Genomic DNA, 25,768 nt, shown 5'->3' on the forward strand with positions numbered 1-25,768 from the left:
AGGGCAGGGGCTGGAAGATTTTCCAGACAATGGTCAATTTTCAAAAGCTGTTCTGGAATTGTTGGGACGTTGCATCCGGAGGCTTGTATACAACCACAATGACCAGGTTTTGGTTCTCGATCTTTACTGCTAAAACTTCAGCTACATAATTTGAGGCATTTAGTAGTTCTGAACATATAAGTGACTGTGAAATACTGTCACATCTGTATAGGTTGTAGCCCGGGATCCATATTTCGTTGTTCGTGAAAGCCGCGAACATTGCATTTGACTCCGTAAGGAGTCCACGGATGGAAGGTATTTTGTTATTTGTTGCTGGCTTTAGACCCTGTATATTTGCACCCCTCAAGGAAGGTTCCTTGATGTTGGTGAGGGGCTCTTGATTTAGGGAATTAGATCTGTGCTCCAGTTCCCCGAATTAAGCCTGAATGCCTTCCACATCCCCCCCCCAGGCGCTGTATAATCCTCCGGGTTTAGCGCTTCCCCCTTGATTATAATAATAATAATGTATATTTGCAAAGATGACTCACGAAATCGTAATGACACGATTGCAAACAAACCATACCACGGACGGGGATAGAACCCGCGATCAGAGAGTCTTAAAACTCCAGACCGTCGCGTCTGGAGTTTTGAGACTGATCGTGGGCTCTATCCCCGCCCGTGGTATGGTTTATTTGCAAAGATAAATGTCGTCGGATTGGTGGTATGAGGGGGGGAGGTCTTTCTTTTCTTCCTGGATTTGTACAGCTAATTCACAAGTCTTGGCCTCAGTAGGTTTCCAATGATTAGGAACAAAGTCTTTACTAAATAAAATAAAATATACCCTATCTCTTTTAGTCCAGCTTTAAAACACACTGTATTGCTCAGGAAACCCATCCTGCAAGTGACACAGGAACAAACCAGGTCACTGCAGGTAGGAACCTGACAATCACAGTACAGTATTGTATCCTCAAATGGTTTGGCCCCACCTTGGCACCTGTGTTGATTACTATCAGTACCAGATGATGAACCAGTTTGGTGGAGTGACCAAGACCACGAGACATGGAAGACTTCTCGTAACTTCCCAGGTTTTATTGTTTTTGATCAGGGTCATTTGTCACACCAAATCAAAGACTGTTATGAGTGTGGATATCTGAACCTCCCTCCTGTATCACAAAGATACAGCATGATCTCTGGTCCTACATGAAGTTTATGGGCAGACAGATTAGACATGATAGCTCAATCAAATATGCTTTCCAGATACCAGTAGCTGACATTAAAACACTCCACACTAAAATAAATGATAGCATCGGAGAAGGCACACTGGATGTGTTGGCCAATATGTGGAATGGACTTTAGTATCAATTAGATGTATTTTGGGCCACTAAAGGTGCACAAGTTTAGGTTGCATACATCAGATTAGTAAGTAAGTAAGTTTATTCAGGTATACAGAAATACAGTTACATAGAATTATCATACATAGCAGCATATGTGTAGAGAACCTAGGATAACCCAAAAAAGTCAGAGTGACGTGATGGTGAAAGTGTTTCTTCTTTTTTGGGTCACCCTACCTTGGTGGGAGATGGCCAGTGTGTTAAAAAAATCAGAAAAGGAGTTTGTATTGTATAGGAGTATACAATAGAATATGTTGTGCTGTTGGTTCCAGCAACATCTCCAGCCTACTGAGGCAGGCTGATTGTGATTTGTAAGCCACCATAAATAATGGAGAGTGAAGCTGAACATTCTACCACCTGTAACCTTGACACCTCATACTGTATAACAAAATTTCTTGCGGACTCTCTTTTGCGTTTCCTAATTAGTTAAGATGCAGGTTAACATTTATTTGCATGGTTATGTGCGAGTCAGCTGCTCTCGATGTTTAACAATAAATTAGTCATTGGCTTCATTTATAGTTTGGTTTAATATGTTTATTATGCACCCCATACCCATCCTGTGGGCGGTAGTCAAAAGATTACAGAGGTACATAATTGGTCCAGGGACTGGACCCCAAAGTTTTGATGGATGAACAAGATACAAAGGTAACTAACTCACAAGTTACAAAAGTAATGAATCCTTTAAGTAAGTAAATTTACTTACGTTTATACATGGCTACAATCATGAACAAATTATAGAGTAATGAGCAATTCACACGTCCACACCCGGTCACAACTGTAATGTGTTATTGGTTTATAGGAAGTGTCAAAACTACGGAAGTGTCTCCTGCTGAGGCTCAGGAAAAATAACCAAGGAACAACGTAAACAAAACTGATCCTGCCCTGGTTATCAGGTCACTTTCCTGCCTTGCAGGTCACTGTCTTACCTACCAGGTCACTGCCTCACCTACCAGGTCACTGTCACCTACCAGGTCAGTCTCACCTACCAAGTCACTGTCACCTACCAGGTCACTATCACTACCAGGTCACTAAGTCAGTCACCCACCAGGTCACCGTCTTACCCATCAGATCACTCTTTCCAAGTCACTGTCTCACCCTCCATGTCACTGTCTTACCCACCAGGTCAGTGTCTCGCCCACCAACCGGGCTGTGGTTCGTATGTCAGCTTGCGTGCGGCCAGTAGTAACAGCCTGGTTGATCAGACCCTGATCCACTGTGAGGCCTGATCTCAGACCGAGCCGCAGGGGCGTTGACCCCCTAAACTCTCTAGGTAAACTTCAGGTAAACCATGTCACTGTCTTAGCCACCAAGTCACTGTCTTACCCACCAGGTCACTGCATCACCCACCTTGTTACTGTCTTACCCACCAAGTCACTGTCTCATGTTGCTGTCTTAGCCACCAGGTCACTATCTTAACCACCATGTCACTGTCTTAATCACCAGGTTACTGTCTTAACCACTAGGTCACTGTCTTAAGCACTAGGTTACTATCTGATTCACTCATTAGGTCACTGTCACCCACCACCCAACTGTTTCATCTTCCAGGTCACTGTCTCACTGACCAGGTCAATGTCTCACCCACCAGGTCAGTGTCTCACCCACTGGGTCAATGTCTCACCCACCAGGTCAGTGTCTCACCCACTGGGTCAATGTCTCACCCACCAGGTCATTGTCTCACCCCTAGGTCATTGTCTCACCCCAAGGTCATTGTCTCACCCTAGGTCATTGTCTCACCTACCAGGTCACTTGTCTCACCCACCAGGTCACTGTCTCACCCACCAGGCCACTGTCTTACCCACAAGTTTCAGTTTAATCTCGCCCATCAGGTCACTGTCCTACTCATCAAGTTATTATCTACTCTCACCCACCAGGCCACTGTCTCACCAATCAAGTCACTGTCTTAACTACCAGGTCACTGTCTCACCCACCAGGTCACTGCTCCTCTCACCAGGTCTGTGGCCCACCCCATCAGGTCACTGCTCCACCCACAAGGCCATTGTCCCACCAGGTCATAATCACACCCACTGTGTCACTACCTCATCCACTAAGTCACTTCCCCATCCACCAAGTAATTGCTGCATCTACCAGGTCACTGTCCCATCCCACCTTGGCCTACCCACTCCACCAGGGCATCATTACTATGTCCCCATGAGATAGACTGAGGGCACCAAATTTCAGTTACCTAGTGAAGTGTTGAATTAGGGAAGATATGATTGAAATGTAGAGACGGAAAACAAAAGTAATATTTGTTTAATTCACGTTAAGTGCTCAACCCGTGTGGATCATTCATGGTGGAGACCTGATTCTCCGCAGGCTGAGCATAAGACAGACGTGCTATATTTGTATTCACCCATATGTGTGGAAAAGAACAAATAAATAACTTGATGAAAGTATCTAACCAAGTCAGGAGTCACAGCAGTGGATTTAAATTGGAGAAATTTACATTTAGAAAGATTATAAATAAATAATTACCGTATATATACTGGTTTATCAGTAAAGTTGTAGGTGAGTGAAACAAACTTCTAGGTAACATTAGTGAGTCAAGCACTCTTGGTACCATTAAATATAGGTTGGATGGGTATATTAATGAGTGGTTGGGTGTGAGTTGGTCATAGCTAGAATGGGCCTGTAGGCCTGCTGCAGTACTTCTCATGCTCTAAGGCTCATCCTGCCATCATTTTTAGGAGTGATAAAATGATACATAGTGTTCTCAGAGTTAATTAATACTGATAAATCTTCCACTCAGTCACTTAACATGTAGATTTCTTTATTACTTTTCTGTCTCTAGTTATACCGTGTGTATCACACAGTTTAAATTATCTAAGATCATACCTTGAACAGGCAGAATATATGATCAAGTATCCAGTTGTCTGTTAAACATTTTTACAAGTTTGCTAAGGCAGCCTGGCTGTCAAATAGTCTCTCCCATACCTAGTTTTACCTGAGCTGAGTATCTCCTTTATTATGTACAGCAGAAGCCATAGTATAACATTAAGAGAAACAGAATTTTAATGACAATAATAAATGCATAAATGTAAAGTTATTTCCTGCATTGTTTTTTCAGCACCAGGGTTTTGCCATTACTGCTTTTCAAATGGCAGATTTTGCATATTATGACTATGACCAAGAATCTGACAGTGCAGAATACGTAGATTATTATGATGAGGTAAGTACTCCTTCACACTGTGATCATTTTGAGTGAAATTAATTTCAATTTTATTACGGTATTTTAATGCAAACTAACTTCATGGTCATTCCTTGAACTAAGACTCTTCATATTTACATCATTATTTTAGGTGTTTTTCTTAATTATAGCCATATTTAAAAATATCATCAGAAATCACTGCATGGTATTCACAGGATATATATGAGTTCCCAGGTGAAGAGCCTTGGGAAGAAGAAGAAGAGGAAGAAGTCACATCCCAGTTTACTTTATCAGAGTTGTATGAGTACTGCGTTGTTCCAACTCTCTCTGATTCTTACCACCACCTTTACAACTTGTTAGTGTGGTCCCTTATCTTCATGCTCACAACTAGAATTGGTAATTATTTCTCCACCTGTTTTCATAACAATATATTTTTTTAATTGTGTCACATGTAGAATCATCTGTTAAATAATTGTACACCATTGTTAATTTGTTATATACAGTAGTTATAGTTGTTTATGCTATTATAGTACGTATTTACTGTTTATAGATACACAAGTAATTTTATTTATTAGTCTGTTTGTTTTCATTTATCTTTTGTGTCACTACCCACTGCATCTGCAAGCTTGATTTTGTCTCTCTCTCTTTTTTTTTTCTTTTTCTTTTTGATATAATCTGTTGTGGTGTATCTAGATGACCTTCACAAAGCTTCCTTGTCTGTCATGGAACATTGCCTAATATTTTTCCATAATTACTCTCTCATATTTCAAATCTTTCTTTATATTTCTGTCCTATCTTGGCTAAGAAAAGCAAATGACTGTAATTTATTGTTAGACATCGAGAGCAGCTGACTCGCACATAACCATGCAAATAAATGTTAACCTGCATCTTAACTAATTAGGAAATGCAAAAGAGAGTCCGCGAGAAATTTTGTTATACAGTATGAGGTGTCAAGGTTACAGGTGGTAGAATGTTCAGCTTCACTCTCCATTATTTATGTTGGCTTACAAATCACAATCAGCCTGCCTCAGTAGGCTGGAGATGTTGCTGGAACCAACAGCACAACATATTCTATTGTATACTCCTATACAATACAAACTCCTTTTCTGATTTTTTTAACACACTGGCCATCTCCCACCAAGGTAGGGTGACCCAAAAAAGAAGAAACACTTTCACCATCACTCACTCCATCGCTATCTAATGTATGCAACCTAAACTTGTGCACCTTTAGTGGCCCAAAATACATCTAATTGATACTAAAGTCCATTCCACATATTGGCCAACACATCCAGTGTGCCTTCTCCGATGCTATCATTTATTTTAGTGTGGAGTGTTTTAATGTCAGCTACTGGTATATGGAAAGCATATTTGATTGAGCTATCATGTCCAATCTATCTGCCCATGAACTTCATGTAGGACCAGAGATCATGCTGTATCTTTGTGATACAGGAGGGAGGTTCAGATATCCACACTCATAACAGTCTTTGATTTGATGTGACAAATGACCCTGATCAAAAACAATAAAACCTGGGAAGTTACGAGAAGTCTTCCATGTCTCGTGGCACCTGTGTTGATTACTGACAGTAATCAACACAGGTGCCAATGTTTATATAGTGGGCCCAAACCATTTGAGGATACAATACTGTACTGTGATTGTCAGGTTCCTACCTGCAATGACCTGGTTTGTTCCTGTGTCACTTGCAGGATGGGTCTCCTGAGCAATACAATGTGTCCTAAAGCTGGACTAAAAGAGATGGGGTATATTTTTTTTTATTTAGTAAAGGCTTTGTTTCTAATCATTGGAAACCTACTAAGGCCAAGGTTTGTGAATTAGCTGCACAAATCCACCATGTTTTTGTGCACTATCATATATTTGGATACCACTTGCTGCAATGAGGGTGCCTAAATTGAGTCTGGTGTATTTTGTTGATGTCAATACACAACACTTGTTTGAACTAACAATGTTGTGATAAATTAAAGAGCTTGTCCTACCAAATACCAAATTGTTGAGTCAAATTCTACTAATGGCAGGCACTGCTGTCTCCATGCCAAGTACTTTTGCTGATGCTTGGGGAATTTAACATCATTGGCTCTGTGAAGGTCAGTGACACAGTACAAGCTGTTATTCATAACTACTATGAACAACCAAATTTTTTAGACCATTTCAATCCAATATAGTGTCTCCAGCTGGAGCTTGCCCTTCTTCGAAAGTGATATGGCTTGTAACCTGCCACTCCTGGCTGGTGGTGTAGATACACAAATAACCTGCACATAGGAGAGAGGAGCTTTCAACGATGTTATGGTTCAGCTTGGACCATTTGCAAAGTCCTATGTGTGGGTTATTTGTGTTCCAGTCATGGTATTGTGCCTTTTTGTTCTTCTTGGTGGCATAGATGTCATTTTTAAGCCATCAGTGGCTGAAAGCTGAAATATTAAAGGATTTATGATATACATAGTACATTGTTGATGAAGTGCCTGTTGCTGGTAGTGAGTTGTAATAATCAAATGTGCCTCTCTGGTGGTTGTCTCACACACCCACTGTCTCAGTATACCTCCTGCACCATATAGTGTCAGGATTTAGAGTGCAAGAGCAGTGCTTCACTATTCAGTCTGTTGTAATGTAAGTAGAATTCATCTCACCCCTCATGTCAAATTAACACTGCCCCAGCTGGAAGATTCTGTCAATAGCTCTGGCATCTGATCATCTCATATTACACCTGCCTTTACATATTGTAGAGCCTACTGTTATGGATATTAGGCCATCACTTTCCTCTCTCTGCCTTGGCAGTCTGCATTTTCCCCTTCATTTTAATCATATACAGTATACTCTTCGTCTCACTCTTCACCTTTGACATGTCTGAACTCAGCTTATTTGCACAAATCTCATCATATTATATCAGCTTTCTTGGTTCTTTATCCCCTCAGGAATCACTATTAATCTCATTATTTTACAAGTATAATGCTCTCAGGGGATTATATTAATGATGGAAACTCTTCGAGAACTTTGTAGAATCCCATGATGCTAGTGCCACTAGTGAATACATGTGTGCAGTATCATCGAACAAGGGAGAGACCTTTCTACCTCAGTAAACATATTGTGTCATGGCTATAATATGCTTTTGAAGTTGTCTGTGATGGTATAGAGGCTTTATGGAAATAAATGTTTTAGGTTTCAATGTAAGTTTTAAGAGGATGAAACCCTATAAAAAGATTGGATATTATATGGCCACTGTTTTAGGGATGCCTCATTGAACCTTGAGTGAGTGAATTATTCTTAGTCACCTTTATACCTTACTTATTTGGTCATTATTCATTATCAGCTATAAAATTTAGATAAACATTTCCCCCCAAATTCCCAAGAATATTTATGAAATTAATGCATATGAAAATCTAGCCAGTGTGATAAAGGGTACCATATCCTGTTACTGTTGCATCAAAGGATAGGATGGTGCTTCCTCCCACATTAAGATCTTCCATTACCTCCCTCACCCTCCCCCACCTTCCTTAAATTTTTGGTTATTGACAGCTCATTCATGGTGACTTGAGGGGCAGGAGCCTAGTTAAAGAGAGAGAGAAAGAGAGAGAAACAAGGTATGACGAAATCATGTGAAGCCACCAAACCACTTCTCTAAGCGTCAGTCCGTGAGTAGTTATTTTTAAATGCTTGGCATAATGATACTACTTACCGACTTGATGGAGTGCTCTTAACATATTTTGCATTTAACTTCCATAATGAAAAACCTCAATGGACTTTCTTAGGTATTGGGCCCTTTGATAATTTGACCAGTTGTTAGTGTACATTTTTAAACTTACTCGGTTCATTCATTCATAGATCAAATTTCATTCATTCACAGATCAAATTTTGCATATACGTATGTATATCTACTGCATTACAATTTTTAAATAACTGTTAAATGTCAAGATAACATGGTACTCTATGTAGTTTTCCTTTGTTTAGATGACTTAATTATATATACAGTGGAACCTCTACTTACGAGTGCATCCATGTGCGAGTTTTTCCAGATATGAGCAGTCACTCAGTTGAATTTTTGCTTCCAGACGCAAGCAAAATTTTCGGATGCGAGTGGGCCTCAAGGGAGGTTCCTTGATGCTGGTGAGGGGCTTATGCTCTTGATCTAGGGAATTGAATCTCGGTTGTTTGTTGGACTATCTTATTGAAACTTGGGGAATGTATGATGGAAAGATGCTTCTTAGTGTACACCAAAAATGAAAGAAATCGGACCATAAATAACGGAGTTCACTTCTCAGCCATTATTCTCCCCTTAGCTGTATATTTTCGTATGGTTTTTATGGTTGTATTCTCGTTTTTTTCGTCTCATTTGATAGAATGGAAGATATACTAAAGAAATAGATATGATGTTAATTGGTTTCATGACGAAAAGTACATTGAAATTGAGCTCAGAGTAGCAGAAATGTTAGATTCTTTGGCGATTTTCAAGAGTAAACAAATGATGTCACTATCCAGTATCTGTCCAATTGGCATTGTCTCAACCTTCACATATTGGAAAGCTCTTCAACACGCTAGCAAAAGTGGGAGCAGACATCATGAGGTAGCAGTGGCAGACAACATGAAGCAGCAGTGACAGACAATATGAAGCAGCAGTGGCAGACAAAATGAAGCAGCAGTGGCAGACATCATGAAGCAGCAGTGGCAGACATCATGAGGTAGCAGTGGCAGACAACATAAAGCAGCAGTGGCAAAATGTAGCATTAAGAGTGTAGCAATTAAGTGTAGCATTAAGAGTGTAGCACTTACAAGTCACTCTGACTTTTTTGGGTTATCCTAGCTTCTCTACACATGTCGTCAGGAGGAGGAATGGCCGCTGTCTGGCCCTATAAACCCCAACAACACCAATGGCCGCTGTCATCACCACTAGCACATACGTAACGACATGTATTTTATTCATTCTAGTGTATATATCATGTTTCTATATTATTAATATTGTTTATGTCATATTACATGAATTGTGATAGTTAAATAAGCTGGAGAGTTGATATTAGGGAAATTATTGAAGCATTTTCTAGTGGCTGGAATTCCACTGGAACGAATTAATTCCACTTCAGTAAATTTAAATGAGGAAAATTGACTCTCCAAATTAGCAAATCCAGATGCGAGCAAGGCCATGGAATAGATTAAACTCATAAGTAGAGGTTCCACTGTATATATATGTGTGTGTGTGTATATATATATATATATATATATATATATATATATATATATATATATATAGGTAGTAGGTTGGTAGACAGCAACCACCCAGGGAAGTACTACCGTCCTGCCAGATGACTGTGAAACAAAAACCTGTAACTGTTTTGCATGATGGTAGGATTGCTGGTTTCTTTTTCTGTCTCATAAACACGCTAGATAACAGGGATATCTTGCTACTCCTACTTACACTTTGGTCACACTTCACAGACACGCACATGCATATATATATATACATACATCTAGGTTTTTCTCCTTTTTCTAAATAGCTCTTGTTCTTTTTTATTTCTTCTATTGTCCATGGGGAAGTGGAAAAGAATCTTTCCTCCGTAAGCCATGCGTGTCGTATGAGGCGACTAAAATGCCGGGAGCAATGGGCTAGTAACCCCTTCTCCTGTATACATTTACTAAAAAAGAGAAGAAGAAAAACTTTATAAAACTGGGATGCTTAAATGTGCGTGGATGTAGTGCGGATGACAAGAAACAGATGATTGCTGATGTTATGAATGAAAAGAAGTTGGATGTCCTGGCTCTAAGCGAAACAAAGCTGAAGGGGGTAGGAGAGTTTCAGTGGGGGGAAATAAATGGGATTAAATCTGGAGTATCTGAGAGAGTTAGAGCAAAGGAAGGGGTAGCAGTAATGTTAAATGATCAGTTATGGAAGGAGAAAAGAGAATATGAATGTGTAAATTCAAGAATTATGTGGATTAAAGTAAAGGTTGGATGCGAGAAGTGGGTCATAATAAGCGTGTATGCACCTGGAGAAGAGAGGAATGCAGAGAGGAGAGAGAGAGATTTTGGGAGATGTTAAGTGAATGTATAGGAGCCTTTGAACCAAGTGAGAGAGTAATTGTGGTAGGGGACCTGAATGCTAAAGTAGGAGAAACTTTTAGAGAGGGTGTGGTAGGTAAGTTTGGGGTGCCAGGTGTAAATGATAATGGGAGCCCTTTGATTGAACTTTGTATAGAAAGGGGTTTAGTTATAGGTAATACATATTTTAAGAAAAAGAGGATAAATAAGTATACACGATATGATGTAGGGCGAAATGACAGTAGTTTGTTGGATTATGTATTGGTAGATAAAAGACTGTTGAGTAGACTTCAGGATGTACATGTTTATAGAGGGGCCACAGCACAGATATATCAGATCACTTTCTAGTTGTAGCTACACTGAGAGTAAAAGGTAGATGGGATACAAGGAGAATAGAAGCATCAGGGAAGAGAGAGGTGAAGGTTTATAAACTAAAAGAGGAGGCAGTTAGGGTAAGATATAAACAGCTATTGGAGGATAGATGGGCTAATGAGAGCATAGGCAATGGGGTCGAAGAGGTATGGGATAGGTTTAAAAATGTAGTGTTAGAGTGTTCAGCAGAAGTTTGTGGTTACAGGAAAGTGGGTGCAGGAGGGAAGAGGAGCGATTGGTGGAATGATGATGTAAAGAGAGTAGTAAGGGAGAAAAAGTTAGCATATGAGAAGTTTTTACAAAGTAGAAGTGATGCAAGGAGGGAAGAGTATATGGAGAAAAAGAGAGAGGTTAAGAGAGTGGTGAAGCAATGTAAAAAGAGAGCAAATGAGAGAGTGGGTGAGATGTTATCAACAAATTTTGTTGAAAATAAGAAAAAGTTTTGGAGTGAGATTAACAAGTTAAGAAAGCCTAGAGAACAAATGGATTTGTCAGTTAAAAATAGGAGAGGAGAGTTATTAAATGGAGAGTTAGAGGTATTGGGAAGATGGAGGGAATATTTTGAGGAATTGTTAAATGTTGATGAAGATAGGGAAGCTGTGATTTCGTGTATAGGGCAAGGAGGAATAACATCTTGTAGGAGTGAGGAAGAGCCAGTTGTGAGTGTGGGGGAAGTTCGTGAGGCAGTAGGTAAAATGAAAGGGGATAAGGCAGCCGGGATTGATGGGATAAAGATAGAAATGTTAAAAGCAGGTGGGGATATAGTTTTGGAGTGGTTGGTGCAATTATTTAATAAATGTATGGAAGAGGGTAAGGTACCTAGGGATTGGCAGAGAGCATGCATAGTTCCTTTGTATAAAGGCAAAGGGGATAAAAGAGAGTGCAAAAATTATAGGGGGATAAGTCTGTTGAGTGTACCTGGTAAAGTGTATGGTAGAGTTATAAATTGAAAGAATTAAGAGTAAGACGGAGAATAGGATAGCAGATGAACAAGGAGGCTTTAGGAAAGGTAGGGGGTGTGTGGACCAGGTGTTTACAGTGAAACATATAAGTGAACAGTATTTAGATAAGGCTAAAGAGGTCTTTGTGGCATTTATGGATTTGGAAAAGGCGTATGACAGGGTGGATAGGGGGGCAATGTGGCAGATGTTGCAAGTGTATGGTGTAGGAGGTAGGTTACTGAAAGCAGTGAAGAGTTTTTACGAGGATAGTGAGGCTCAAGTTAGAGTATGTAGGAAAGAGGGAAATTTTTTCCCAGTAAAAGTAGGCCTTAGACAAGGATGTGTGATGTCACCGTGGTTGTTTAATATATTTATAGATGGGGTTGTAAGAGAAGTAAATGCGAGGGTCTTGGCAAGAGGCGTGGAGTTAAAAGATAAAGAATCACACACAAAGTGGGAGTTGTCACAGCTGCTCTTTGCTGATGACACTGTGCTCTTGGGAGATTCTGAAGAGAAGCTGCAGAGATTGGTGGATGAATTTGGTAGGGTGTGCAAAAGAAGAAAATTAAAGGTGAATACAGGAAAGAGTAAGGTTATGAGGATAACAAAAAGATTAGGTGATGAAAGATTGAATATCAGATTGGAGGGAGAGAGTATGGAGGAGGTGAACGTATTCAGATATTTGGGAGTGGACGTGTCAGCGGATGGGTCTATGAAAGATGAGGTGAATCGTAGAATTGATGAGGGAAAAAGAGTGAGTGGTGCACTTAGGAGTCTGTGGAGACAAAGAACTTTGTCCTTGGAGGCAAAGAGGGGAATGTATGAGAGTATAGTTTTACCAACGCTCTTATATGGGTGTGAAGCGTGGGTGATGAATGTTGCAGCGAGGAGAAGGCTGGAGGCAGTGGAGATGTCATGTCTGAGGGCAATGTGTGGTGTGAATATAATGCAGAGAATTCGTAGTTTGGAAGTTAGGAGGAGGTGCGGGATTACCAAAACTGTTGTCCAGAGGGCTGAGGAAGGGTTGTTGAGGTGGTTCGGACATGTAGAGAGAATGGAGTGAAACAGAATGACTTCAAGAGTGTATCAGTCTGTAGTGGAAGGAAGGCGGGGTAGGGGTCGGCCTAGGAAGGGTTGGAGGGAGGGGGTAAAGGAGGTTTTGTGTGCGAGGGGCTTGGACTTCCAGCAGGCATGCGTGAGCGTGTTTGATAGGAGTGAATGGAGACAAATGGTTTTTAATACTTGACATGCTGTTGGAGTGTGAGCAAAGTAACATTTATGAAGGGATTCAGGGAAACCGGCAGGCCGGACTTGAGTCCTGGAGATGGGAAGTACAGTGCCTGCACTCTGAAGGAGGGGTGTTAATGTTGCAATTTAAAAACTGTAGTGTAAAGCACCCTTCTGGCAAGACAGTGATGGAATGAATGATGGTGAAAGTTTTTCTTTTTCGGGCCACCCTGCCTTGGTGGGAATCGGCCAGTGTGATAATAATAAAAAATATATACATATATATATATATATATATATATATATATATATATATGTATATATATATATATATATATATATATATATATATATATATATATATATATATTTTCAACAAGTCGGCCGTCTCCCACCGAGGCAGGGTGACCCAAAAAAGAAAGAAAATCCCCAAAAAGAAAATACTTTCATCATCATTCAACACTTTCACCACACTCACACATTATCACTGCTTTTGCAGAGGTGCTCAGAATACAACAGTTTAGAATCATATACGTATAAAGATACACAACATATCCCTCCAAACTGCCAATATCCCAAACCCCTCCTTTAAAGTGCAGGCATTGTACTTCCCATTTCCAGGACTCAAGTCCGACTATATGAAAATAACCGGTTTCCCTGAATCCCTTCACTAAATATTACCCTGCTCACACTCCAACAGATCGTCAGGTCCCAAGTATCATTCGTCTCCATTCACTCCTATCTAACACGCTCATGCACGCTTGCTGGAAGTCCAAGCCCCTCTCCCACAAAACCTCCTTTACCCCCTCTTTCCAACCCTTTCGAGGATGACCCCTACCCCTCCTTCCTTCCCCTATAGATTTATATGCTTTCCATGTTATTCTACTTTGATCCATTCTCTCTAAATGACCAAACCACCTCAACAACCCCTCTTCTGCCCTCTGACTAATGCTTTTATTAACTCCACACCTTCTCCTAATTTCCACACTCCGAATTTTCTGCATAATATTTACACCACACATTGCCTTTAGACAGGACATCTCCACTGCCTCCAACCGTCTCCTCGCTGCTGCATTTACCACCCAAGCTTCACATCCATATAAGAGTGTTGGTACTACTATACTTTCATACATTCCCTTCTTTGCCTCCATAGACAACGTTTTTTGACTCCACATATACCTCAACGCACCACTCACCTTTTTTCCCTCATCAATTCTATGATTAACCTCATCCTTCATAAATCCATCCGCTGACACGTCAACTCCCAAGTATCTGAAAACATTCACTTCTTCCATACTCCTCCTCCCCAATTTGATATCCAATTTTTCTTTATCTAAATCATTTGATACCCTCATCACCTTACTCTTTTCTATGTTCACTTTCAACTTTCTACCTTTACACACATTCTCAAAGTCATCCACTAACCTTTGCAATTTTTCTTTAGAATCTCCCATAAGCACAGTATCATCAGCAAAAAGTAACTTTGTCAATTCCCATTTTGAATTTGATTCCCCTTAATTTAATCCCACCCCTCTCCCGAACACCCTAGCATTTACTTCTTTTACAACCCCATCTATAAATATATTAAACAACCATGGTGACATTACACATCCCTGTCTAAGACCTACTTTTACCGGGAAGTATTCTCCCTCTCTTCTACACACCCTAACCTGAGCCTCACTATCCTCATAAAAGCTCTTTACAGCATTTAGTAACTTACCACCTATTCCATATACTTGCAACATCTGCCACATTACTCCTCTATCCACTCTATCATATGCCTTTTTTAAATCCATGAATGCAATAAAAACTTCCCTACCTTTATCTAAATACTGTTCACATATATGTTTCAAGGTAAACACTTGATCTACACATCCCCTACCCACTCTGAAGCCTCCCTGCTCATCCGCAATCCTACATTCTGTCTTACCTCTAATTCTTTCAATTATAACCCTACCGTATACTTTTCCTGGTATACTCAGTAAACTTATTCCTCTATAATTTTTACAATCTCTTTTGTCCCCTTTCCCTTTATATAAAGGGACTATACATGCTCTCCGCCAATCCCTAGGTACCTTCCCCTCTTTCGTACATTTATTAAACAAAAGTACCAACCACTCCAACACTATACCACCCCCCTGCTTTTAACATTTCTGTCATGATCCCATCAGTTCCAGCTGCTTTACCCCCTTTCATTCTACGTAATGCCTCACGTACCTCCACCACACTTACATTCTGCTCTTCTTCACTCCTAAAAGATGGTATACCTCCCTGACCAGTGCATGAAATTACCGCCTCCCTTTCTTCCTCAACATTTAAAAGTTCTTCAAAATATTCTCGCCCTCTACCTAATACCTACCTCTCCCCATCTACTAACTCCCCTACTCTGTTTTTAACTGACAAATCCATACTTTCCCTAGGCTTTCTTAACTTGTTTAACTCACTCCAAAATTTTTTCTTATTTTCATTAAAATTTCTTGACAGTGCCTCTCCCACTCTATCATCTGCTCTCATTTTGCACTCTCTTACCACTCTCTTCACCTTTCTTTTACTTTCCATATACAGTGGACCCCCGCTTAACGATCACCTCCCAATGCGACCAATTATGTAAGTGTATTTATGTAAGTGCGTTTGTACGTGTATGTTTGGGGGTCTGAAATGGACTAATCTACTTCACAATATTCCTTATGGGAACAAATTCGGTCAGTACTGGCACCTGAACATACTTCTGGAATGAAAAAATATCGTTAACCGGGGTCCACTGTACTCTGCTCTTCTTATAACGCTTCTGCTTTGTAAAAACCTCTCATAAGCTACCTTTTTCTCTTTTATCACACCCTTTACTTCATCATTCCACCAATCACTATTCTTTACTCCTGCCCCCACCCTCCTATAACCACAAACTTCTGCCCCACATTCTAATACTGCATTTTTAAAACTATTCCAACCCTCTTCAACCCCCCCCACTACTCATCTTTGCACTAGCCCACCTTTCTGCCAATAGTCGCTTATATCTCGCCCGAACTTCCTCCTCCCTTAGTTTATACACTTTCACCTCCCTCTTACTTGTTGTTGCCACCTTCCTCTTTTCCCATCTACCTCTTACTCTAACTGTAGCTACAACTAAATAATGATCCGATATATCAGTTGCCCCTATATATATATATATATATATATATATATATATATATATATATATATATATATATATATATATATATATATATGTGTATATATATATATATATATATATATATATATATATATATATATATATATATATATATATATATATATATATATATATATATATATATATATATATATATGTGTAGTGTGACCTAAGTGTAAGCAGAAGTAGCAAGACGTACCTGAAACCTTGCATGTTTATGAGACAGAAAAAACACCAGCAATCCTACCATCGTGTAAAACAATTACAGGCTTACGTTTTACACTCACTTGGCAGGACAGTGGACCCCCGCATAACGATCACCTCCGAATGCGTCCAATTATGTAAGTGTATTTATGTAAGTGCGGTTGTATGTGTATGTTTGGGGGTCTGAAATGGACTAATCTACTTCACAATATTCCTTATGGGAAAAAATTCGGTCAGTACTGGCACCTGAACATTCTTCTGGAGTGAAAAAATATCGTTAACCGATGGTCCACTGTATATATATGTATATATATATATGTATATATATATATATATATATATATATATATATATATATATATATATATAGATTATATATATATATATATACATACATACATACATACATACATACATACATGTATACAGTGGACCCCCGGTTAACGAACTTTTTTCATTCCAGTAGTATGTTCAGGTGCCAGTACTGACCGAATTTTTTCCCATAAGGAATATTGTGAAGTAGATTAGTCCATTTCAGACCCCCAAACATACATGTACAAACGCACTTACATAAATACACTTACATAATTGGTCGCATTTGGAGGTGATCGTTAAGCGGGGGTCCACTGTACTTTCTTTCTTTCAACAAACCGGCTGTATCCCACTGAGGCAGGGTGGTCCAAAAAGAAAATACTTTCATCATCATTCAACACTTTCACCTCACTCACACATAATCACTGTTTTTGCAGAGGTGCTCAGAACACAACAGTTTAGAAGCATATACATATAAAGATACACAACATATCCTATATATAATTTTTTTTCTTCAACAAGTCGGCTGTCTCCTACCGAGGCAGGGTGAACTAAAAAGAATACAATCCCCAAAAAGAAAATACTTAAATCATCATTCAGCACTTTCACCTCACTCATACATAATCACTGTTTTTGCAGAGGCACCCAGATACAACAGTTTAGAAGCTTACATAAAGATATATAACATATCCCTCCAAACTGCCAATATCCCAAACCCCTCCTATAAAGTACAGGCATTGTACTTTACATTTCCAGTACTCAAGTCCGGCTATATAAAAATAACAGTTTTCCCTGAATCCCTTCACTAAATATTACCCTTCTCACACTCCAACAGCTCGTCAGGTCCCAAATACCATTCGTCTCCATTCACTCTTATCTAACACGCTCACGCACGATTGCTGGAAGTCCAAGCCCCTCGCCCACAAAACCTCCTTTACCCCTCCCTCCAACCTTTTCGAGAACAACCCCTACCCTGTCTTCCTTTCCCTACAGATTTATACGCTCTCCATGTCTTTCTACTTTGATCCATTCTCTAAATGACCAAACCACCTCAACAACCCCTCTTCAGCCCTCTGATTAATGCTTTTAGTAACTCCACACCTCCGAATTTTCTGCATAATACGTACAGTGGACCCCCGCATAACGAGCACCTCCGAATGTGACCAATTATGTAAGAGTATTTATGTAAGTGCGTTTGTACATGCATGTTTGGAGGTCTGAAATGGACTAATCTACTTCACAATATTCCTTATGGGAACAAATTCGGTCAATACTGGCACCTGAACATACTTCTGGAGTGAAAAAATATCGTTAACCGGGGGTCCACTGTATTTACACCACACATTGCCCTTAGACAGGACATCTCCACTGCCTCCAACTGCCACCTCACTGCAGCATTTACAACCCAAGCTTCACACCCATATAAGAGTGTTGGTACCACTGCACTTTCATACATTCCCTTCTTTGCCTCCATAAATAATGTCTTTTGACTCCACGTATACCTCAATGCACCACTCACCTTTTTTCCTTCGTAAATTCTTTGGTTAACCTCATCCTTCATAAACCCATCCACTGACATGTCAATTCCCAAATATCTAAAAGCATTCACTTCTTTCATACTCCCTCTCTCCAATGTGATATCCAATTTCATTTTAACTAAATCATTTGATACCCTCATCACCTTACTCTTATCTATGTTCACTTTCAAGTTTCTACCTTTACACACCCTCCCAAACTCGTCCACTAATCTTTGCAACTTTTCTTTAGAATCTCCCGTAAGCACTGTATCATAAGCAAAAAGTAACTGTGTCAACTCTCATTTTGTATTTGATTCCCCATAATTTAATCCCACCCGTCTCCCCAACACCCTAGCATTTACTTCTTTTACAACCCCATCTATAAATATATTAAACAACCATGCTGACATTACACATCCCTGTCTAAGACCTACTTTTACTGGGAGGTACTCTCCCTCTCTTCTACACACCCTAGCCTGAGCCTCACTATCCTCATAAAAACTCTTTACAACATTTAGCAACTTACTACCTATTCCATATACTTGCAACATCTGCCACATTGCTCCCCTATCTACTCTATCATATGCCTTTTCTAAATCCATAAATGCAATGAAAACTTCCCTACCTTTATCTAAATGCTGTTCACATATATGCTTCAATGTAAACACTTTATCTACACATCCCCTACCCACTCTAAAACCTCCTTGGTCATCCACAACCCTACTCTCTGTCTTACCTGTAATTCTTTCAGTAATATCCCTACTGTACACTTTTCCTGGTATACTCAGTAAACTTATTCCCCTATAATTTTTACAGCCTCTTTTGTCCCCCTTCCCTTTATATAAAGGAACTATACATGCTCTCTGCCAATCCCTTAGTACTTTTCCTTCTTCCATATATTTATTAAACAAAAATACCAACCACTCCAACACTATATACTCCCCTGCTTTTAACATTTCTGTCATGATCCCGTCAGTTCCTGCTTCTTTATTCCCTTTCATTTTATGTAATGCCTCGTGTACCTCCCCCATACTCACATCCTGCTCTTCTTCACTCCTAAAAGATGTTATACCTCCCTGGCCAGTGCATGAAATGACCACCTCCCTTTCTTCGTCGACATTTAAAAGTTCCTCAAAATATTCCCGCCATCTACTCAATACCTCCAGTTTCCCATCTACAAAGTCCCCTACTCTGTTTTTAAGTGACAAATCCATTCCTTCCCTAGGCTTTCTTAACTTGCTCATCTCACTCCAAAATTGTTTCTTGTTTTCATCAAAATTTCTTGACAGTGCCTCTCCCACTCTACCATCTGCTCTCCTTTTGCACTCTCTTACCTCTCTCTTCACCTTTATTTTACTCTCCATATACTCTGCACTTCTTATAACACTTCTGCTTTGTAAAAACGTCTCATAAGCTACCTTTTTCTCTATTATCACATCCTTTACCTCATCATTTCACCAATCACTCCTCTTTTCCTCCTGTAGCCACAAACTTCTGCCCTACATTCTAATGCTGCATTTTTAAAAATATTCCAACCCTCTTCAATATCCCCACTACTCATACTTGCACTAGCTCCCCTTTCTGCCAATAGTTGCTTATATCTCACTCTAACTTCCTCCTCCCTTAGTTGCTACACTTTCATCTCTCTCTGACTTGTTGTTTCCATTTTCCTTTTGCCCCATCTACCTCTTACTCTAACTGTAGCTACAACTAAATAATTATCCGATATATCAGTTGCCCCTCTATAAATGTGTACATCCTGAAGCCTACCCATCAATCTTTTATCCACCAATACCTAATCTAACAAACTACTGTACTTATATTATGTGCTATATCATATCTTGTGTATACTTATTTATACTCTTTTTCATAAAATATGTATTATTACCAACCCTCTTTCTACACATAGTTCGGTTAAAGGCTTCCCATTTTCATTTACCCCTGGTACCTCAAATTTACCTACTACTCCCTCTACAACATTTTTACCCACTCTAGCAATGACATCCCCAACCACAAGTACTCTCTCACTTGGTTCAAAACTCTCCATGCAGTCACTCAACATTTCCCAAAATGTCTCTCTCTCCTCTACACTTTTCTCTTCTCCAGGTGCATAAACACTTACTATAACCTACTTTTCACATCCAGCTCTTATTTTACTACACATAATCCTTGAATTAATACATTTATATTCCTTCTTTTCCTGCAATAACTTATCCTTCAACCTTATTGCTACTCCTTTGTTAGCTCTAACTCTGTTAGAAACTCCTGACCTAATCCCATTTATTTCTCCCCCACTGAAACTCTCCTACCCCCTTCAGCTTTGTTTCACTTAGAGCCAGGACATCCAGCTTCTTCTCAGTCATAACATCCACAGTCTTCTCTTTCTTATCATTCACACTATAACCACGATATAGTATAAATATCCTTTGATAAATATAATAATTTGATGAAAGAAAGGGTGAGATTAAAAATAATCAAAACATAAAATTAAGCCTAATTACAACACATTAACCTAATTTATTGCATCTATTGAGTGTTGTGGAATGTGTATAGGAGCAGCAAGAGTGGTAATGAATTAAGTGTAGTAAACTTAGGAATATTGTCTAATTTTGCCTTCTATACTTTGGGTAGACTACTTTTATATATTCTTGACAGGATAATCGATATCTTGAAACCAAACAGTGTCGGGAAATATAGATGCGTCTGTAAGCCCCTATCATGAATATATATTCATTAATATATTGGAGCAACATACACAACTACTACAGCATTTTTGTTTCCTTTAAAAACAAAAGAGATAAGCCTGTCTTGGGCCACATAAATCTGGCCCCTCATTGTTGAACTGATACTTTTGACAAGTACTGTATTGATAGTTTTCCTGGCATTCTCCTTCCATAGTACGTCCTCCTGCATGGCTTGTGCACCTGATCTCTACTGCATGTGGTTGTGTGGTTGTTTGGGACCTATTTGGTCTTCGTACAGGCTACATGGCCTGTCTCACAGGAGTGGGAATCCTCGCCCTTGTTGTCTCTCACTATGCATCTCAGTCTCGCCGAGGCCCTTGGACCTGTGTGGCATGTGTTGCTTTTCTCATCTTTGGGTAAGTTTCTCTTATTTCAAGTTTATCTTAAGACAAAATTTACATAATTATGCAGTTACTTATACAGTGGTACCTCAGTATATGTCCTTAATCCATTCCAGACCTTGGACTTATACCAAACAGGACATATTCCAAACGAATTATCCCATAAGAAATATAGGGAAAACGATTAATCCATTCCCATGAAAAAAAATCCCATTGTTATTGGCATATTATAAATTGATGGTGTTGTATAAAGCAATTTAAAGACTGCTTAACCCATTAACTATCCAAACGTAGATCTACGTTCTCTCACCCAGCGCTTCGAATATTTTGAAAAAAAAAAAAATTGTCCATAGAAATAAAGAGCGCATTTTTCTATGTGTCATAGGATAAAAAAAAATTTAGGGTCACTGCTTACCGAGATATGAGCCAGCAAAGTTGGCCTTGATGCTCATCTGATGGCAACATCGAGTCCTGCCGCTTGCAGAAGTGTTGCCGATATACCTTTTTTCTCGTTTTTATATTTTATATAATTTTTATGTTCTGATAATTATAATTTATAGTAGTTCTTGTGATTTAATAGCCAATCTTTATTCTGATACTAATATTAGGTACTGTACTCAAATAATGCTCAGATAGTCACAAACACAATGACAGGTGAACATTTTCACCTACCTTAGTCACATACTATTGTCTAGAAATATATACGTAGTATTTATAGGTCCCAGCAATGTTTTGGATACACGAGAGTATATAATAATAATAATAATAATAATAATAATAATAATAATAATAACATTAATAATAACAATAATAAGTTCCCTTGAAGCATGATGTAAGAGTGTGTCACTCGTCTTATATTATCACTCCACTGCTGACAGTGGTGACATTTGATGAGTGTTGTCTTATCACTCCACTAATGACAGTGGTGACATTTGATGAGTGTTGTCTTATCACTCCACTAATGACAGTGGTGACATTTGATGAGTGTTGTCTTATCACTCCACTAATGACAGTGGTGACATTTGATGAGCCTTTGCTTTATTTGTTTTCACTGTTACACATAAACATGTCTGTCTGTCTGTCTAGCTCTCTGTCTAGCTCTCTCTGTCTAGTTCTCTATCTGTTTGTCTGTCTAGCTCTCTGTCTATCTGTCTCTCTAGCTCTCTGTCTCTCTCTCTAGCTCTCTATCTGTCTAGCTCTGTCTAACTCTGTGTCTATCTGTCTGCCAATGTGTCTGTCTTTCTGTCTGTTTGTCTCTTGTCTCAGAGAGTTGCTCATGAACCAACTGGTATTACACATGATCACTATCTACAAGCACAGTATAGCACTTGTCTGGATTTTTTGGGTTATCCTAGGTAATTTACACTATGTATAATTGTATTTGCATGTGTTCCTGTGAAATAGAGACAGAGACAAAGAGATAGACAGAGATAGATACAGACAGACAGACGGAGATAGAGACAGCCTGTCAGCCAGCCGCCGGCCAGCCAGCCGCCAGCCAGCCAGCTGACCAGCCAGCCTGCTGAAATTACAGTTCCAGAGTTGTTTCTTTTTACTTAAGGCATAGGTTATAGGACATTCTGTCAGTACACGTATAACACTTTCCTCTTAAAAGGGAAGTGTTAATACGACATGACATCAGTGAATCCTTGTTGCTGTGCTGTTTGCTCTAACTGGCGCTCAATTGAACTGGTGCTCCAACAAGGTACTAAGTGGTCTCAGATTTTTTTAATACTGTGCACACCGAGGGTTAAGACCCATTCTATGCTGACCAGGCATCTTAGGCCAATCGTGCCAAATTTGGAGGCAAGAAAAATAAAACGTAGATCTACTTTTGGAGCGCTAGCGGTAAGAACGTAGATCTATGCTTGGACAGTTAACGGGTTAATACTAAAATATGTAATTTAAACACTTCTTAATACTAAAATACATAAATACAAAAGAATTAGATGAAAGAAATGCAAATTTAACCTCACTTTACTTTGCTGAAAAGAGTTGAGTGCCTACAAGCATAGTTCTGAGAAGGGAAGAGGAGGAAATGTTATTGTTTGGAAGGAGAGTCCACTTCTCTTTTTTGTCTCTTTTTTCCTATTTGGACCTGGTTGAAGCTCACCAGGTTTGACTTTTACTAAAAATCTGTCCAAAGAACTTTGCTTCTGCTTTCTCCAAAACAGGCCTGTTTTGTCACAATTAAATCTTGTTGGGGAACAAAACCCTCAGCCTCCACAAATTCCCCAAACTCTGTAACAAAATCATTGGCAGCATATTTATCAGCACTGGCTCCCTCTCCATGCCTCACAACACTGTGAATGCCAGTCCTCTTCTTAAAATTATCAAACCTGCCATGGCTGGCTTTAAACACTTCACTTTCTTGTCTCGTTCCTGCCTTGTTTTTCAAAAGATCGGCATGCACCAGTTTTGCCTTTTCCCAAATCATTGCCTCTGATACGCTCTTGCCGGCACACTGTTTTTCTGTTATCCAGATCAAAAGCAATTTTTCAACATGCTCCAATGTCCCTGATCTTTGTTTGGTAATTGATTTCACCCCCCTTCGCAATGTTAGCTAATTTAACAACATCTTTGTTTTTCACAATCGTAGATACCGTTGTTCTCGGCATATGCAGCAGCCAAGTCCCGGATACGTGTGCCACCTTCATACTTTTCAACAGTCTCTTTTTTCACCTCCAGGGTGATCCTAACCATTTTCTTCGTTGCTTGGCTTTTCTCATTAACTTTGTTCGAACTCATGGTTAATGAATTACTAAAAATTTATACGAAAAACACAAAATTGCTTGAAAATTCACTGTTATAGCATGCGTTGGTCACTGAATGGCAGCAACGGGTTTACTGACGCTAGTGGGCAGTCGTGGCTTTGTCTTGAGAGGTAAACAAGGGTAGCGTGCGGTGTCATGACTCATTTTGACCCATGCAAGTTCTAGCACGCGAGTCATATTCTGAACAAAGGTTGTATAGCAAACAAAGATTTTCGCGTCCAGACAGGACGTATACCAAGTTGGACTTATTCCAAAGCTGACGTATACCGAGGTGCCACTGTACCATAAATATTCTACATACTATATAATTTTGAACGAGAAGGTGGAAGTCTGGGTGTGTATATAGGTCAGTATTTAAATTGGGTACACTCATGTATTGGTTGTCTTTTATCACAAATATTAAATTTAGTACATATGTCTTCTCTGTGATATATTTACACCAGTGTGAATATGTACAGCTTCTCCTCACTTAATGATGATGTTCCGTTCCTAAGAGTAGGTTGGTAAGTGAACTGGTCGTTAAGCGAGGAGCATACTGTACTGGTAGTGGGTTTGTGTCAACCATCTTTAGATATTTTTTTAATGTCACCTTTACACCATTTATAAAATTTTTTGGTATACTTTTAAATGTTTATTCAGTAGTGTACTGTACAATGCAGTAAACAGATATACATTATTTAGGCTTGCATTCTGGTTGGAGAGCTGGTCATAAGTCCCAGCGGTCGGTAAACGAGTACATCACTAAATGAGGAGAGGCTGTAGAGTGTACTGGATATGTAGTTTAATTAGTATAGTACTCTCTATTCATATCTCTAGTTAACAGCAGACAGATATATATAGTGCAGTAAGATTACAAGAAATTGTAATGACACGAATGCAAACAAGCCATATCACGAGCGGGGATAAAACCTGCAATCAGAGAGTCATAAAACTCCACACTGATCTGGAGTTTTATGACTCTGATCGTGGGTTCTATCCCCGCCCATGGTATGGTTTATGTAATATCTTAATATGCAATATAACCAAAGTGAAAAGTAGCAGTAGGGCCGTCATTCCACGTCAAGTGGACCAATTTTGAAAATCGTCCCTAGCTTACCTCAGGTAGGGACGATTTTCAATAAAATTTTACATGAAGGTTAGTATGTGTATCTAAGTAATTTTGGGAAAATTTTAGTTCATGATATGCAATAGTAGTAATGCTGTGGCCCTCAGAATGGAGACAGGTGAAATTACATTAACCCGCAGCACTGAAAATAGTATGATGACACCTAAAAGCAAGGTTCTAGCTGTTGTTGCTCTATAATAACAACAACAACAACAACTAAAAAATGCCTGGTTTTCATTATAATGTAGCACAAGCCAAAAATCACCTTATTTTAAGGCCTGTTTTCTCCTTTCAAGGGCAAAACACCTGTCCAGAAAATAGATATCTTGTAGTTTAGAATCTGCTCTTTCTAATGAAGGGTTTTTAACCCTTAAACTGTCCAAACATAGATCTATTTGCTCGCATAGCGCTCCGAACATAGATCTATGTTTTTTTACATAAGAATGCATGTAAAATCATACATGGATCTACGTTCGGAGCGCTACGCGAGCGAACGTAGATCTACGT

The 25,768-nt window shown here is 39.3% G+C and overlaps 1 protein-coding gene across 4 annotated transcripts in view; it reads left to right on the forward strand.

Annotated features, from left to right (window-relative positions):
* The first annotated feature begins 1,559 nt into the window (after positions 1–1,559).
* por (Protein-serine O-palmitoleoyltransferase por) overlaps positions 1,560–25,768 on the forward strand; it is a 68,845-nt gene continuing 44,636 nt past the window's right edge. Inside the window, exons 1-5 of one of the 4 annotated variants that reach the window (XM_070092497.1) lie at positions 1,560–2,015; positions 2,170–2,341; positions 4,435–4,536; positions 4,731–4,911; positions 21,196–21,397. In XM_070092497.1, coding sequence (XP_069948598.1) covers positions 4,465–4,536; positions 4,731–4,911; positions 21,196–21,397 — 455 coding nt within the window. In that variant the 5' untranslated portion in view covers positions 1,560–2,015; positions 2,170–2,341; positions 4,435–4,464. Of the gene's footprint in view, positions 2,016–2,169; positions 2,342–2,361; positions 2,378–4,434; positions 4,537–4,730; positions 4,912–21,195; positions 21,398–25,768 lie in introns of those variants that run through there. The other 3 variants (XM_070092499.1, XM_070092500.1, XM_070092498.1) reach the window with 3 other exon arrangements.

The sequence above is a fragment of the Cherax quadricarinatus genome, chromosome 39 (assembly GCF_038502225.1).
Source record: "Cherax quadricarinatus isolate ZL_2023a chromosome 39, ASM3850222v1, whole genome shotgun sequence".
In the NCBI taxonomy this organism is placed as follows: Eukaryota; Metazoa; Arthropoda; class Malacostraca; order Decapoda; family Parastacidae; genus Cherax; species Cherax quadricarinatus.